This window comes from Amphiprion ocellaris, chromosome 4 (assembly GCF_022539595.1).
Source record: "Amphiprion ocellaris isolate individual 3 ecotype Okinawa chromosome 4, ASM2253959v1, whole genome shotgun sequence".
Classification (NCBI taxonomy): Eukaryota; Metazoa; Chordata; class Actinopteri; family Pomacentridae; genus Amphiprion; species Amphiprion ocellaris.
The window spans coordinates 10700978-10718930 of record NC_072769.1 but is presented as its reverse complement, the minus strand read 5'-3'; the positions used below and the strand labels follow the sequence as shown (position 1 = coordinate 10718930).

General features: G+C 39.5%; 2 protein-coding genes across 3 annotated transcripts; both read right to left on the bottom strand.

Moving 5' to 3' along the window:
• Positions 1 to 42: 42 nt before the first annotated feature.
• On the bottom strand, positions 43 to 5951 carry polg2 (polymerase (DNA directed), gamma 2, accessory subunit). 2 transcript variants are annotated; one of them, XM_035945147.2, is made up of 8 exons: positions 5166 to 5951; positions 3449 to 3554; positions 2601 to 2706; positions 1841 to 2026; positions 1243 to 1380; positions 1070 to 1150; positions 752 to 852; positions 43 to 609 (listed from the first exon to the last, which is right to left on the bottom strand). In XM_035945147.2, exons 1-8 carry the CDS (start codon positions 5632 to 5634, stop codon positions 447 to 449), a joined length of 1350 nt encoding a protein of 449 aa, XP_035801040.2. In that variant the 5' UTR covers positions 5635 to 5951; the 3' UTR covers positions 43 to 446. The 2 variants fall into 2 exon arrangements, with proteins under 2 accessions (XP_035801040.2, XP_054865503.1); XM_055009528.1 differs by having other exon boundaries at positions 1070 to 1141.
• A 1013-nt stretch (positions 5952 to 6964) lies between these two features.
• LOC111564222 (probable ATP-dependent RNA helicase DDX5) lies at positions 6965 to 15838 on the bottom strand. Its single transcript, XM_023263678.3, has 13 exons — positions 15668 to 15838; positions 13482 to 13662; positions 13147 to 13243; positions 12896 to 13029; positions 12270 to 12335; positions 11481 to 11622; positions 11177 to 11337; positions 10720 to 10892; positions 10486 to 10596; positions 10251 to 10312; positions 10083 to 10142; positions 8401 to 8622; positions 6965 to 7769 (listed from the first exon to the last, which is right to left on the bottom strand). Exons 1-13 carry the CDS (start codon positions 15706 to 15708, stop codon positions 7312 to 7314), a joined length of 1908 nt encoding a protein of 635 aa, XP_023119446.1. The 5' UTR covers positions 15709 to 15838; the 3' UTR covers positions 6965 to 7311.
• Between the last annotated feature and the right edge of the window lie 2115 nt (positions 15839 to 17953).

The following is a 17953-nucleotide window of genomic DNA, read 5'->3' as shown; positions in this document are numbered from 1 at the left end:
AGCAACCAGAACAAACACACAATGATGAAGACACTAAAGAGATATTTTGCATATTTTAATAGAAAATTAGACAAACATTTATTCAAAAACTTCCTTCGGTGTGACTGCCGTTGTTCAGATATATTTCCACATTTTTGCACTGAATCTACTAAAATGAGCCTGTAGGATGACTGAGTCTCTTAAGTTATGCCTAGTAACAACTGGGGAGGACATGCACAATGACAGTGTGCACATCTCATTCCAAAATAGCCTTCATCATGAGGTTGACACATATACCTGAACACATAAACATCCACAACCTTGTGCTCAATCAGGGAAGATTTATTTTGAATTATCCGCACATGGAAATCCCTGACATGCAGTATTTTGCATTTAGAAGGGATACAAAATCAAGGCAGCACGATACGAAATGTCCTTTTTTCCTGAAAAACAAAAGGACAGTATACTCAGATGTCAGCTGCAGAGATGTATCTGGACAGAAAATTCCTGATCTCAGAGATGTGCATGGTCTCTTTGATGGTTGTGTCTCTGCTGCGGACCTGAAGGAGGCCGCTCTCCAACGTGTTCTCACCGATCACCACGGAGAAGAGAACTCCCATCTCATCATACCTGCAGTGCATCAACAAAGAAACACACATAACCCAAAGGAAAAGAAATATCACTAATTTTCTCCTGAAGATCTTTTTCATCTACATGATGTGTTTAAGAGCTTGTTCAGAAAGTGCAGCATCAACACACTGAGAGCATTTACTTGGCATTCAGCTGCTCCATTGATGTTGGCAGAGTATTAAGATATCCAGGCCATGCAGAGATCTTAGCCTCCTGGAATTCCTGCAGAAGGCCTTCACAAACCTACAGAATATTAAAATATTCATTTAACAGTTTTGACAAATGACCATAGAGTGAAGACATTTGACTGAATAGTCTTGCACTGATTCTACTCCAGTCATTTGAAAAGTCTCAGATCAGTCTCAAAACTCGGCTGACTCTACCTTGCAATGTGCATTTACTCAAATGTAATCAAGATGATTTTAAAAATCTCTCTACTCTAATTACATGTTTCTCTTACCCGTCTCAGCTCCACAGTCGCTCCCCTACCAATGTCCAGAGCCACTTTAACTGGGGCCAACACTGGATGCAACTTCAGAACCTGAAATCAACAGTGAACTAAAACTCAGACACATAGATCACACCACAAAAGGGAGACCTAAGAGTGTGAAGTGAGCTGCAGAGCACAGTCACCTTTCTCTGCTGCAACCTCTGTTTGCCATCTTCTCTCTTCAGCTGCTGGAGGGAGTTGGACAGAAAAGCCATCACGCCACGGTCCACGTTCCCGGTTACTGAGACAATATGAGGAACTGACTTTCGTGCATCTCGACACTGAAACAAATTAAGAAGGGCAGATAAAACTTCATGTGATTAGACCAAAGAAAAGCAACAACAGGAGGGAATTGTTGCTTGTAGCCTTATCATTAGATTTGACAGTTTTAATACACTGAAGATCTCTACATGAAGTTTACTTTAGTCTAACTCTGTGAGAGTCTAAACATAAATGTACTAAAGCTTCAATCAAGAGGAATTATATAGCGCTGAAGGCCATTTTCACTGCAGACATTTTGACTTGTGGCTTCGGGTGAAACTAACATTAAAGCTGACGCAGTATAACTGAAGTGTCCCCATAACCATCCTGGACTTTACCAGAGGCCTGGAACTGCAGTGCTTATTGGAATGCAACCATTATTGATTAAGTACACCTGTGCAGCGGCAGCTCAACAACTTCAATATGACAGAAAGCACACATCCAAAAAAAACCCCCACTAAATATAAGATGGAGCCTGACCTGCAGTTTGGAGCGAACTCCTTTGTGTGTGTGCAGCAGCTCGGAGCTTCCTCGACTCCACAGAGTCTCCAGCACCTCCTGTCCCCATGGGAAATTATAGATGATCCTCACACCACGAGATGCTGGCTCTTCGAGTTCCTCCTCCGGGACCTCACTGCTGCTGAAGTCAGACGGTGACAGAGCAAACTAAATAAATGCAGATTAAAAGAAAAGGCAGAACAAAGGGAAGACATGAGCTGATATGATTCAATATTAATGATGTGCTTCTTAACTTCTGAACAGCATTGTCATAATTCTTTCTATCTCTGTGTTGACCACTGAAAGTCAGTTGCGGAATTTCAAAATCATCAGCAGGTTTCTGGGAACAAATTTAAAATTTAGGTGGAGTTACAGAAATATCAGGGTACACATCTTTAAGTAATGGATGCACTGATGAACACGCCGTGGGATACTTAGAACATAATAGAAACCAGGGCTGTGTCCTTCTACAAATCCTATTTGAATATCTTTATAGAGAACAACATGTGCAGTCATGTTTCTCTGGATTTTATCATCAACTCTGAGTAAACACACTTTGTTAATCTCTTATTACATTTTTCTTTCTTGTACAGTTTCTTCTTTTTAAGGTAAGGTACAATACGACTTCTAATTATACAAAACAGACTTATGTCAGCTTTGCTTTTTCTAGTGTACACCAATTATACTTATTTTAACATATGACTTCTGCAGATTTTTGAGGCATTTCCCCTTGAATACTGACTTTCCTCCACCACTTCAGCCTCTGGCGCGTCCAGTGATCCAGCCACTGGGAAGACGTGCGAGTTGAGCAGAACCACACCAGAGAAGTCTGGGTGACCTCAGCTGGGCTGAAGGAAAAAAGAGAGCAAGAGAAGTCAAAATTTTCAGTAAGCCGGAGTCAGAAGATGGTGGGCCAATATGCAGAATGCCTACAAGAAGTTATTTCTGCAGGTGCCCTCAAAAGGTGGAGTGGGCGACCCATAAACAGGGGCAATACTCTGTGATGCAGCGGTCATGGGTTTGAGTCCGACCCATGGCCATTTACTGCATGTCTTTGCCCCATTCTTCTCCCCACGTTTCCTGTCTCTCCCTCCCCTGTGCACCATAATAAAGGCCAAAAAAATAACTTAAAAAAAAGAAGTTATCTCAACAAAACTTGCTGCTGAGGGTATACTCACTTTTACAACAGAACATTACAACTACTGATATTAATGTTGATTAAAATATTGAAAATGCAAAATTTCCTTGTGGTGTTTAACGCATCACCTCTAACTGTTTCAAAGAGGATGAGTCCCAATAGGTACAAAAAAAGCACACGAGTATATAAAATGCAAAAAAAACGTGGTAATAAAGTGCTGAGAGAAGTCTAATCAGGTAACATCAGCAAAATGTCTGTGATGGTGGACTTATGTTAACTTACCTAGTATATTATCAAGATTAAAGATTAAAGTAGATGATTTTTCCCAACTATAGCCAAATTCCATGTAGAAAATCTGCAGCAATGACAAAGATTTATCTACATATTATGTTACACAAGCATATGTAGACACATACATTCACACAGATCATAGGCAACAGATGAAGCCTCACCAACTAGAGCCACCAGAAGGCTGCAAACACAGACCCGTCTCAGCCAGACCAAACGGTAACTTCCTATTCATCAGCTCCATCGAAGGGACGAACTGCTCCAAGGCACCTGAAAACAAACCACAACACACGAGAGCCATCAGGACGCTACTGCGACAAAATGTGTGATGAGAAACTTAATAGCTGATGCTTTTTGACCTAATGTAGTTTAATACGACTGTTGTCTTACTATCTGTCAAAATCACTTTAAATCACTGTGCCTTGAAATGTGTAAATACTGTATATTGGCTTTTAATTAATTAATTTTAATATTTGTGTAGCTTTTAATATTAGAAGTGTTTTTCTAGAGTACTGTACAGCAAGTTTTTCAGAGTATGTACTAACCTTTAATGTTAATATTACTAATCTGCCTGTTTTCGTCCTTTTGTTATTTTTGTTCTTGTATGTAAGCTGCTGAATATTTGAATTTCTCTCGGGATTAATGAAGTATCTATCTATCTATCTATCTATCTATCTATCTATCTATCTATCTATCTATCTATCTATCTATCTATCGATACTGATTTTGTACTCCGACCCTGAACATTTTTATTACATGTTGAGGATATGTTGTGTTTATCCCTTAACAAACTTTGACTAGTGCAATACTTGTTTGTAATCAGTTGTTTATATACTGACGACATCTGAATTAATATATTTCTCTCGTCAACTGATTGGGAGGACTTCATCGCATCGAGATCAGTCTTTCATGTTGAAATCTTAATTTTCCTTCATGATTTCAGTGGCGCAGCATCCTAAATTCACTTTGCTGACACACTAAACAAGCCTATCAGAAAATCTGGTTCTGTTCTGGGAGAGGAGCTGGAGTCTTTGGTGGAGGTGTCAGAGAGGAGGATGCTGAGGAAACTACTCAGTATTATGAACATCAACACCTCTCATCCCCTGCCGTCACACTGGAGTCACATCAGAGCAGCTTCAGGGGACTGAGACCACCGAGGTGCAGCACAGAACGCCACAGAAGGTCTTTTCTACGGTCAAACTGTGTAAACCCTCCATCTTCACTGCCTTACCCGCAGTGTGTGAGGGAGAAACTTGACAACCAGCACTGCTTCCAGTAGACCACACATAGAAACACTTTCATACTTAATATCAAGCCATTCAAACCTGTGTTATGAATACTTCATGCATTTAAAAACTCTCTGTGCAACCATTATTTTTCTACATATACAAAAATGTGTGCAATGTCAGTATTTTCCTACGCATAGAATAATTCCTGTGCAATATTGTTACTTTTCAATCTGTACAATATCTGAATTTCTACATCTGTACATCAGAACTACTCAAACACATATTTCTGTTTTTTCCACTGTTTCATTTTTATTTATATATTTTTGCGCTATCCTCATTGCTGCTACAACACTGCAAATTCCCCCTCTGTGAGATTAATAAAGAATTATCATAATTACTTTCTGAATCATACATATTTAACAAAAGTTTCAGCAGGATGTGCAAATTTCGATTATAATGTGCAATATTACTTGACTAAATTGTAATTTAGTTTTAGTTTAGCTTACTTACTTACATTTTTAGAAATGCATTGAGCACTACACTTATTATCATGCTATTCTAAATTTTCTAAGACATATCTGGCAGAAGAATTTCCTTCAGGATTAATCTTATTCAATAAATCATCGCTGCGATATGTTCTGTGGAGGACTACCTTGAAGTAAGTTTGTTCTCACAGATGGGGACCTCTGCAGGATCCTGTGCACCTCCTGGATGAGTTGCTCTTTGCTCAGCTCCTGCTGTTCAAGTATTTGTCTTAAAAGTTCAGATTCAACCATCCTCAGCTGCCCTCCTCCATCTGCTGCTCTGTCGCTGCTGCTCAGAGTGTTTACCCCAAACACCTGAGCTCTGGACGCGGTCACAGAGTGCCACCACTGGTCCAGCAGGTTCCTCCTCAGGTCCGTGCCCAGAGGCCCGTAGCTGCAGCACATCCCCCGCTGGAACAGCTCCACGTTACTCTGTCCGGGGGAAACGTAGTGTCTGTCCACGCAGAGCTGCAGCAGCGTCCTGACCTGGTCCAGACTCTGAGCAGATGATGAACTGCAGCATCTCCTGGTGCACGGTTTGGTTTTTATTGCGGATAAACGCCTTGGCAGGACGCGTCTGACACAGTTAATTAACATTATGTTGACAGATGTAACATCTTATAAACAAGGATAACAAAAATAAGTTAATTGTAAACAACTTTCATAGTCAACGAAAACAGTTTGCTGAGCTCTAATTGATAGCACATTTTAACTAACCTAGCTAAGCTGCAGCTACAGACACGTAACGCAAATGTTAGCGGCTGTCGGCGCATTTAAGAGTCGCTACAGTTTCTCACTGTTGTCACACAGTTATTGTTCAATGATAACATCCCTGGAAACTTTCAAATCCACGGGAGTTAAAACACGGACGTCCAAAAGTTACATGTGAGCTGTGATCCGGAAGTTAAACGCGTACATCCGGGTTACAAAGTATGTCACGTGGTACATTCCGTTTTTCTCCTTACAAATATTCAATGCTTCAACTTATTTTATATTCGGTTACATTCAAACAAGAGCCTTGTATGTACTAATATAATTCTACTGAACCAGAGCGAAAATCAATTAAATCAACTTGATACACTTGTCATTGATAAGTACAATATACTAATATTTCTCAAAATAGACATCTTTTTAATAATTTTAGTAGTACTAAAGAAAATGCACTAAAGCTTTATCTCCGTTGTCTGGTATAAAATACAAGTGAGAAGCTACTTTCATTCTTAAGATAAATACTGATAATCGTCTAAATAATTGCTCCAAACAGTCTAAAAAAATATGCATAAATAAGTAGTTTTTACTTGTAGAATGTTAAGTCTTGTCAAAAGTTGTAAACCAGCATCTCTGGAAATCCTGTGGCCACAAAGGGAAACTACAGCCTTTAACACAATATTTTAGCGTGTACATGGACTTCAGGTTGAGGCTCTGAAGACAGAAGTGCAAAGATATCTAGAAGTTGCAGCAGCCACGTTGTGCAGTAACATGAGCATTGTTTTCATTCCTGTGCTGCATAATTTATTACAAGTTAACTCAGCATTGTCACGCCTCACAAAATGTCGCCTCGTTCATTTTCTCTGCTTCACTTCTGCAACTTGAGACATATTGCAGTTGACAAAAGTTCAAAAACAGAGGTGCTGATAGATCTATGGCTTGCAGCCGCCATAGCGTGCAAGAACATCTGCATTGTTACAATTTCTGTGCTGCAGTTTTTTTGTTTTACAAGTTATCTTACCACTCATTTGCCACAGAAAATGTTTTCTCTCCCTCTTCTGCAATAATAAATGCTCCCTATATATGGCTTAAAAATAAGTAATTCCTGACACTGTACTAAGGTTCAGAAGAGCCAAGATCTACATCAAAACAAACAGAGCTCTCCAAACTCCCCCCCCCACCACACACACACACACACACAAAAAAAACACAGCACAAGTTTCCCCATTTTCTTATTTTTATTTAAAAGGGCCACACGCACCCTTTTTATATGATCTTCATAACATCACTTTAAACATACCACAAACTGAAAACACTGGATTACCTAGTAAAAATAAATTACTGAGGAATGTAACAAAAAACAGTCAAGGAAAAAGTGCAGCAGTCGTGGTTGCACTCTAGGAGATGCGTCTCCACTTAATGCACGGGGCTTACTCAACAATTCAAACCCTGTTGTAAGCAAAACAAAGTTAAACAGTACAAAGGATAATAATTTTAATAATAACCATACTGTAAGATTTCAAGACTGAACGAAAATCATGTTGGTTCCATATATTGTGTGTATATCTACTGTGGGAAGGGTGGTGGCATGGGGTAGGGCACCATCGGTGGTGGGGGTGGAGGCTGTTGGGCCTGTGGTGGCGGTGGCTGAGAGTTGAACGGGAACGGCGGGTGGTTCATGCCGTTCTGAGCGGCCCTCTGCATGGCCCCAAACTGAGGGGGGCCCTGGAAGCTTTGGTTACCAAAGGCACCCACCTGGTTTGCTGGAGCGCCGAAATTACCCTGTCCATTGCTGTTGCTATAGTTGTTGTTGCCATAGCTACCACTAGAGTTGCCACTGTTGCCTCCATAGCTGCCACCATTTTGGGCCTTACTGCCACCAAAGGCACTCTTTGGCCCACCTCCAAACCCTCTATCACTGTCCCTGTCCCTGTAGCTACTACCACCAAAATTACTCCTCCCACCCCCAGAATACCTATCCCGGCGGTCATCCTTGTAGCCACCTCTTCCCCCCCGTCCACGACCTGCATGGGACGAAGACAGGAGAGAGACAAAAAGAGAGAGAGAGGGGAGGTTTAGGTTGTTTCAACACTGTGGTAATGACAACAAGAAAGCCTCATACCTTAAATGTCATGTAAACCATGTAAAACTGTGATTTCCAACCTTAAGATTACTGAACATTTGAATCCGGGCAGTTAAAAGTTACATTTTTGGCAAAAAGACAATCATTATGTACAGTAACTTATATGTAAAGCTGGAGCACTGATTGAATGTCTTAATACCAAAATAATAAGCCTTTGTCTGCAGTCCAGCTTTTAAGTGCTCTTACTAGCCTTGCCATGACTCTCATAACATTATATTACATAAATAACATAGGTCATCAATACACAGATTGGAATAGCTATGAAAATGACACAACTGCACAGACAGAACACTGATTCTCGTGTCTGTATTATGAGCAAGTCCAATACAATTAAAGCCTATTAGTTTCACAAAACTATCATCTTTGCCCAAATCAATAGGCCCTGTTTACGCAACTTACTACCATCGCCACAACGAGTAGTTACGTTTCTAGTGAGGTGCACATCAGGCTATATTCAATGCAGAAGCACAAATCAAGCTTGGATCGTTATGTAAACAAGTATGACGCTTTACCTCCTCTGTCCTCTGCCATCTGGATCAGCTTGGGGTTAATGGCCTGGTTGGCCTCGCGGAGCACAGAGATCAAGTCACTGGCTTGTTTCATGTTGTTGGGGGTGAAGAAGGTGTAAGCCGTGCCCGTTTTTTGACTTCGGGCTGTGCGTCCAATGCGGTGGATATAATCCTCAGAGGAGTTAGGGTAGTCATAATTGATGACAAATTTGACATCCTCCACATCTGTGAAAGTGTTGCAGTGTGGCAAAACAAAACATGGAGGCCACACAGGATTTTGCACACCACAACAGCCAGATCAAAGGGAAAAGTTAGCAACTGTGAAGGCTGGGGGAAAGAAAAGTGGTCGTTAGGCTGTGGAGGAAATGCGTTAAAACAACATGAGATTGTGTACACATTTACTCCATGGGAATACTACTGTGGGAAGAGAGAAACGATGCACACTCCAATTGCTTACCATAATCAAAAAGATCCAAAAGACATCAATCTCCCTTTTGTTACCAAGGGAGTACATATGGATTTAGGTCTTACCAGAAAGGAGTATGCATTCACTAGTCCTTTCCCAATGCAGCGAAATCCCCCACAAATTGTCAAGTGACATCCAGGAGCTTCTACGCAGTTGGGCCACGATATGCACTGGGGCCTCCTCATGTGCCAATATAGGACCATTGAGTGGTACATTTTTGCAGGTCCAGGTTTTTCCCAGTACACTCTCAAAAGAAGCTTGATATTAAAGGCCATACTGCACGTCTTGCCAAGACAAAATAGACCAAGTACTAATTTGAACAGGGGCCCCCTTCAAAAAAAAGACAAAGGCCCAAGCATTGAACCCTGTGGGACCCCCAAGCGAGCACAGAACAATTCCCCCACCCCTTCATCAGTCTCATCAAGGCAAGATCTTCCAAGAAGCCAGTGTTCACTTGAGAAAATGTCTCTCGTTGGCAGGTCTCGACATGACTATAAAACGCAGGCGAGGGAGGAACTTTGGTTTGAGCTGTCTCACTCTCTTTCTCCTCTCACTAGATGTTCCCACTACCCCCTAAACACATGTGCCAGGTCTCATCAATTTTCAGAGACAAAAGATTTCAAACTGCTCTCTCCATTTCAAGAAATCCAGCACTTTGACGGGAAAAGAAAACAACGGAAAGCTTCGACAAGCTCACACCCATGCTATGTGATACAAGCTCCGAAAGATTACAATTGTTCCAAATCTCAAACAAGTGACTTGCAATACAGCGCTCTCTAACACAACAGCATGCAAGGCAAAAGTCACAGCATCAAGCATATCTTTTTTTTTTTTTTTTTTTTTTTTTAAACGTTTGAGTTGGAAACAGCTGGATGGCGTTTGTCAGGTGAAATCCATGGACAGAGAACAGATGTGTGTGTATTTCAACAACATATCAGAGACAAAGGCTTAGCCACACAGCCTTTTGAAGATCACTGGCACACAAGAGCTTTCACCTCTCTAGGCCCACTGGGTGGCAAGCCAGTAGAGCACTTCCAATATGTCATCCTTCTCCCTCTCGAGGCCTGGGACTGTCATGCCTAGCGCCTGCCACAAAGACTCCACCTTAAGGTGAGAAAAACTCAGAAAATGCATAGAAAAGTTAAAGAAAGCAAAACCACTTTCTTTAAAATAAGTGTAACACTGATAATAAAGTGATGTGACTCAATGGCATACTGACCTAAGCCCCGGGAGGCCACATCTGTTGCGATGAGAATTGGAGCTTTACCATATCTGAACTCTGAAATAAAAGGGACAGTTTTAACCAAAGCACAGCATATTTAGAAAATCCAAGTTTATATCCATCATTTTACTATAACTGCTAACAATGTAACATTTTAAATCTCACCATTAAGGACCCAGTCCCTCTCCTGCTGGCTCTTGTCTCCATGGATTCCCATTGCTGGCCACCTGTGAGAGACAGATGGAGAATTACACATTGCCAGCTTCAACAAACTTCTGCAAGCTTCTGTCTAACAAAAGAGCAAGAGATAGGAAGGACAACATTCTGTTAATTTCACATAGATGTAGTGTAACCTTCATAGCTGAAAAAATAGAATAAAAATAAGGATAGGGGTCCTTACCCATCCCTTCTCATCCTCCTGGTGAGTTCATCACAACGTCTTTTGGTCTCCACAAAAATAATGGTCTTGTTCTCCTTTTCACTCATTATCTCCTCCAGCAAACGGATCAGTCTGACAGGAGAACAGACAAGTTTTTGAACTGCATGACTATTCAAATACAGTTGTAAATACAGAGGACAGCAGGAACCTTTATGGCTACAAACTCTTTAAAACTGAAAAAAATCATGTGCTTACTTGTCTTCCTTTTCCATGTCATTGCAAACATCTACTATCTGCAGGATATTGTGGTTGGCACTGAGCTGCAGTGCACCGATGTTGATCTGGACATAGTCCTTCAGGAAGTCCTCAGCCAGCTGACGTACCTCCTTGGGCCAGGTGGCGCTCCACATCAGGGTCTGACGGTCTGGCTGGTAAAGACAAAAAAGAGAATGTTAACACTATTTTGAAGCTTCTAAGTTAATTTAAAGCTTTCATTTAATAAAAAAAATAATAATGACACACCCCTCAAATATCTAAAATTACTATTACTATCAAGCTAACTGAGTCATTATTTCATTAAGGTGCTGGGCAAAATAGTTCTCATCAACCAAACTGCGAGGTGGTATTCATGTTTGGGATGTGCTAATTTACTGAGACTGTCTCAATAATAATGACAATTGCCTGCAAAATGAAAGCAAATCATATAACTTACCCGAATTTGTTCCACTATCTTACGGATCTGAGGTTCAAATCCCATGTCCAGCATGCGGTCAGCTTCATCCAGCACCAGGTAAGTGCAACGACGCAAATTCGTCTTGCCACATTCCAGAAAATCAATGAGACGGCCTGGAGTAGCAATGCAAATCTCAACCCCTTTAACAAAAACAGGAAAATATAACATTACATATTCACACTTAAAAAGAAAGATCTCATCATAAAACTAGCACCTAAAGCAAGAAAAAAGGTTGAATGACTGGAAGAATATTTACATAGTGACAGTAATACAGTAAGCATACCCCTCTCAAGGTCCCTGATTTGAGGTCCTTTGGGTGCACCACCATAGATGCAGGTACTCTTGAGACGGGAGGCCCGGCCGTACTCAGCAGCCACTTGTTGCACCTGCTGGGCCAGCTCGCGGGTTGGTGCCAGCACCAAGCACTAAGGAAATATTTTATAAAAAAATGTACCCACATATATTTGTCTTTTGCTTGCTTCACAACAAATTATTAGACAGATATTTAGAACATCTTATATATAATAAGAAAGATTTCTTCCAGTTGACCAGGACATAAGTATAGCACACTTTAATCGTGCCATGGCATGTTTCTGTGATTAGACGCAATTTAACAGTCCACTAGAAGAAAGGGAATAAGCCTGCTGATACCATAACATCATGGTGCTTCTTCGCCATAATGCTCGAACCAGATTCTAAAAATATGGTTTCAGTTTGAGGCAAAAATCTTCTTGCAGTCAAGTGGAATATCACAAATGCGCAGAATTAAAACAAAAAAGTTTTTATCTTCACTGGTTTCTAATTAGTTCTGCACACTACATCCAAATCCAGCATACAATATATATTTAGTTGTATGCAGAATAACACATAAACCTGTAGGATATGAAGACAGGACATCATGTCAGCCTCTCTTTAATATTTTGTGATAAGTTTCAAAATATTTTCACTCTTTAAAAACAGTGTAAAAATATTCCAACAACAAAAGAGTAGATATCAGTGTTATTGTTGTCATCATTCTTTGCTACGACAACAGAGTCACACAATACAACAGCATAACTTAAACTGCACTTACAATCGGTCCATCTCCATGCTCCAAGAATGGCTGATGTTGGATGTGCACAACTGCAGGCAGAAGGTACTAAGAAATAAGGGAAAGTAAAGTTAATATGACTGATAAACAAATTTCCATTTGTTTTTCTGAACAGGAGCTGCCTGCCATTTACCTCCACAACATCAGCAGGGTGCATTTCTAACATTAGCTACGAGTGCTAACAATGCTTCTAGTTCCAACTTTTGTCAAAAATTGGACAATCTTGAGTCAATCACTCTGGGCAACAGTGTAATGAAAGTCGACTGCCAAGTCCACCTAGTGAGTGGTACAGTAAGGTTACTGCAACAACTAATCTAGTGTAACAGATTAAAAAAATAAGCAAATGCACAATATTAAATATTTTTTAAATTCACCTACACCTACCAAAGAGCAAAACAGACTGATGTGATTACTATAATGGTCACATCTACAGTAGGCAACTGCTTTCTTTCCTTATGTAGGGAGTTTCTGCTAAACTGACAGAGTATTGGTACAGTAACTAAGGTCTAAATGGGTTACAGACCACTTTCTAAAGGCTCAGTTTGCATTTGCAAAATTGGGTAGAACTCATTTTTAAAAAAATCTGAGCTAGAAAACACTTGACTTACTGCAAGAGTTTTCCCAGAACCAGTTTGAGCAATGCCAACCATGTCTTTGCCACTCAGGGCAACAGGCCACCCCTGAGACTGGATTGGAGTTGGTTCAGTCCAGTTCTGTTTGACAATAACATCCATGACGTAGCCTGAGGAAAGATGACACACTAGTTAAATTGCTGAAGTATGCTAAAATATTTAGCATGCTGGAGCAGACAGGCAGAGAACTACACTAAATTATTAGGGTGGCATAAATTTTGACTCACTTGGAAATGCAGCTTCATGGAATTTTACAATGGGTTTGGGGCAGTCTCTGCCTTTAACAGTCACTTCTTTGCTTCTTCGGTACTGTTCAACCTCTTGCTGGAATTTGAAATAGCAATAAAAAATGAAAACTGTGAACATGCATGCAGACAAGTATGCATGAAATAGCAGTAATAGCTATTCACTGTGTGAGTTACGAATGTTTGTTTTAATCATTAGATCTATATAGGTCCTTTCTCTTATCATTTAGATGAAATATGTATCAAGGTGAGGATAAAAGGAGATAAATCCTATTACAATTTTTTTAAAAAGAGAAAAATTTACAAATGGGTCATACAATTGGTCTGCGTGTTGCATCTGGGTGTTCCTGGTAGAAGTTCTTTTGAAACTTCGGAAGCTCATCAAGGTTCCAGTGCTTCTTTCGCAGCCTCTCACCAGGGTTGCCAAATTTTCCTGGAGGAGGTCCACCCCTGTTGCCTCCGCCACCACCTCCAAAACGAGGGGGCCCGCCACCATACCTTACATAGAAGGCAGACAGGCACAGACATAGAAATTGCACTAATTAAAAGGGAGGAATTTTCATATAAAAGGTCAATAAAATAATCAGTAGGTTCATATCAGTTGTTGAATGGCTTCAGGAAAACATCTAATTGTGATTTTTGTTTACACATATTGCAAGTGCAATTTGATTTGATTTTTAAAAATGTTTTTAAAAAGAGGACACCCGAAATTTGTCAAACTATTAAGACACTTAAAGGAGAACTCTGGGTCATATATGCCACCTGATGTATATCCTAAATTGCAGTCTTGGTGAATAGCTAATTGCATTGTTTCAAACTGTGATTTGAAATCGATTATTGTTTGCCCATCACTTGGCCATATTAACGAAAATAGGGTGATCACACCCTGGTCCTGGTGTGGTTTTGAAAATAAAAATATGTGATTCTTTGCATAGTTGTAAGTGAAGGGTTCACTATTTTTGTAACTTGACAAAGTATGAGTTTAGTTTTAATATATCTTCACCACTGTTTAAAGATTTTCACTTTTCTTTGGTTAAAGTGTCTCTTACTACATACACCCTATAAATTTATTTTTCCCCTACTATTCTACCTCCTAGTACCATACAAAATATAATATTAGCATCTCTATGGTGAAATTTAAACAAATCATGCATCAACTTATTGGCAAAAAGAAAACTTTCACCATTTTCATTTGCCATGAATACTATACAAGAAGTTTACTCTCATTTAACAACTCTTAAAATAGAATGAGTTGTGTTTTTTAACGTGTTTAATGAGTTTGTTTACATGCACACTCCTCCTGTGCACAGCAAACTGACCAATGAACAGGAAGATCTAGTTGCAAAAAGAAATGAAACAGTAGTTGTTTCAACAGCACCATTTAGCGCTGTATGTAGAGTGTAAATCCCGATCTGAATGTCATCCAAAGCAAAAAACTATTCTGGATGTCTTATTCAATGTTACATCATATGACAAAGATACTGGGCTGTTTTCTTCAGCTTTTACAAATTACCTTTAATGTTTTTAAAGGTGCACTCCCTCATCACACCAATCACTCTGGAATGATTTATTTTCTTCTGAATAGTTTTTCAACTTGTCTGGTGAAAATTCCTGTATTTTGGCCTATCTAAGACCAAAATATCACAACGTATTTGTATCTAATATCACGGGGCCATACAGCAACACACATAAAAATAACACAATAAACAAAAAATGAGGCTAGAAAATTGTAAACGGTTTCTGAGGACATTTGTCACAGAAGACAGATCTAGCTCATATCCCAGAGGAACAAGTGGGTGGTCTAAATATCTGCTTTGCAAACACTGAGCACATCTAGGCCTTTCCAAAACAAATCCCACTATTAAGTTTCCAACAAACTGCTAGTTCATTCAAACCCATCGCTGATGACACTTAGTCAACTTTCACTTTACAGTACTTGATTATTGGCGTGCAAACACAAAACCGGTGCGGTAACGCAGCAAAATTCAGCTGAACTGAGTTTGACGCGACTGAGCGGCTTGAGAGGCGATAAAACGGAAATGTTACGGAGCTCAGTGTTGGGAACCAAACCGGAGACACTACTGATGGAAAAGCAGTCGTTAAAAATAAAGTGGGCCTCTGCGACACAAACCTTCGTCTCGAAAATGAATCCGCAAGAAGAGACACCACTGCGTCACATTTCGAGATAACTAGCAGGCTGCTACGAAAACCGCTCAGACAGCGACACAGAGCCGCCGTTAGCTGCCATTTTACTTCCAGTCAGCAGATAAATGAAGAACATGACAAATACGTCAATGCAGGGCCGCTCACCAGCTCACAATTTATGGTCACATCTCAGCGCACTCATGTAACGTAATAACAACACGGCGTTTGAGGCTGCGAAACAACTGTGTTGACTATTGTTTTGAGAACAGAGCCGTGACAGCTCTGCAGCTAACAGCTAAATGCTAACGCTGCTGCTCCTGACTAACGTTCAGAAAGCCGGAGCCGACACTCGACTTACCCTCTATCTCTGCCACGGTCTCTGTCTGAAAACCCAGGCATTGCGTAGCAGAGTCCTGTGGAAAAGGGGACTTAGCGAAAATAACTTCAGCCGGCCAACAAAACAGTAGATTAACCAAGAGCTGAAATCCACACCGGGTAACTGAAAAGAAAATGCCGGCAGACAAAAGTCTGTCTGGAGAGACGGAAATGAGGTCAGATGAGGCGGATAACATTGTATCAATGCGCGCCCTCCACTGCCTTCATATGTGGCACTATTTTATGTCCACATTTAGTGCTGTTCATTTGTTCAGTTGTGTTGCGTTTTACACACAGGTAGTGATGGCTTATCGAGGCTTTGTTGAAGCTTCGACACTTCATTCAAAACATGGTTCATTACTCGAGGCCTCAATGACACACAGTGCTCGAGTACGACATCTAGTGGTCAATAATATGAAGTGCAATCAAGACGTGGTCGTTGGTTCATGGATTGTTTTGGATTTGATTCGCCATGCACACATTCCTGTTTGACTACACTAGATGATTGTATGGGTTGTAGTGGACACAAAAATAATATTACTAGTAATAATAATGACAATAACTATTGAAGAGCACGTTTCTTATTTCCCATGTTTGTCTGTATCCCTATATATTCTTTGCTTATATTCTGTGTTATGAAACATTTAAACGGTGCTGCTACATTCATGAGACGCTCTACAAATACACTGATGTCATTTTCACATGGGGCTGGTGCAAATAAAGATTTTATGGATTATTATGGATTTTGGCAAAGTATGTCTTGGGGTTTATTGGTAAAGAGGTCAGTAAAGAGGGTGTGCTTATGTAACTGGTTATGAGGTTTTATTGAGAAATAATTTATCAACAGTTTTGGGACCACTGTTCCCTCTAAGCTGCGCGCGATACTTTTTTTTTTTTGCGCATTTATCATCTTTTTTTTTTTTTTTTTTTTTTTTTTGCCATTTTCGAGTTTTTTTTAACTTGAGTCTCGACTCGATCGTTTTTCTCAGGAGGTTGGACTTCAGCCTTTGTGCTGGAGGGTTGAACCCTCAGTTCCAAGACTTTCAAAGCCTCCAGACCTCCCGAGTCCTCAGGACCTGAGCTTTCACACAGTCTGAGGGCTGAAATTTTCTAAGTCCCACAGTAGTTCTCTGTTAGATTGAACTTCCAGACAGTCCAAGGACTGATATCTTCTAAGTTCCTGAGTAGTTCTCTGTTAGTTTGAACCTTCACACAGTCTGAGGACTGAAATCTTAAAAGTTCTTGAGTAGTTCTCTGTTAGTTTGAACCTTCAGACAGTCTGTTAATGTTTCGATTAAATCTTTAAGGTTTTTCTTTTTAAATGTTTTACCACCTTTTAATGTTTAATTTTCTTTTTAAATCCTTCATTGTATTTTCAGTGTAATTCCTATTTGAACTTTTATTGTCTTTAAGATATAATTTTCTAATTAAACATTAAATTTTTTAATTAAATGTTTGGGTTTTTTTGGCCTTTTATTGGATAGGTGTAGTAAGAGACAGACAGGAAACGGGTGAGAAAAGCCGGGAGAAGACTTGCAGCAAAGGGCCGCTACCGGGACTCGAACCCGGGACGGTGCGTCAGGGACTAGCCCCTGTACATGGGTCACCCGCTTAACCCGTTGAGCTATATGGGTACCCATGTTTTGTCTTTTTAAGGGTTTAATAATCCGATTAAATGTTTTGCATTTTAAAAAATGTTTAACATTCTTCTTGTTCAATTGTATTTTTTAAATGTTTAATGATGGAAAATACTTTATCTGTAATTTCTAATATTTGTATTTTAAAAATTTTGTTTAATTTCATAATGACATGTATTGTATCGTGTTGAATGATCTCATTCAATATTTTGTCTGTTTAATATAATTTAATGTAATTTAATGTTTAACTCTATTAAACAGACAAAAATATTGAATGAGATCATTCAACACGATACAATACATGTCATTATGAAATTAAACAAAATTTTTAAAATACAAATATTAGAAATTACAGATAAAGTATTTTCCATCATTAAACATTTAAAAAATACAATTGAACAAGAAGAATGTTAAACATTTTTTAAAATGCAAAACATTTAATCGGATTATTAAACCCTTAAAAAGACAAAACATTTAATTAAAAAATTAAATGTTTAATTAGAAAATTACATCTTAAAGACAATAAAACTTCAAATAGGAATTAAACAGAAAATACAATGAAGCATTTAAAAAGAAAAGTAAACATTAAAAGGTGGTATATGTACATATAATTTAATTGTATTTAATGTTTA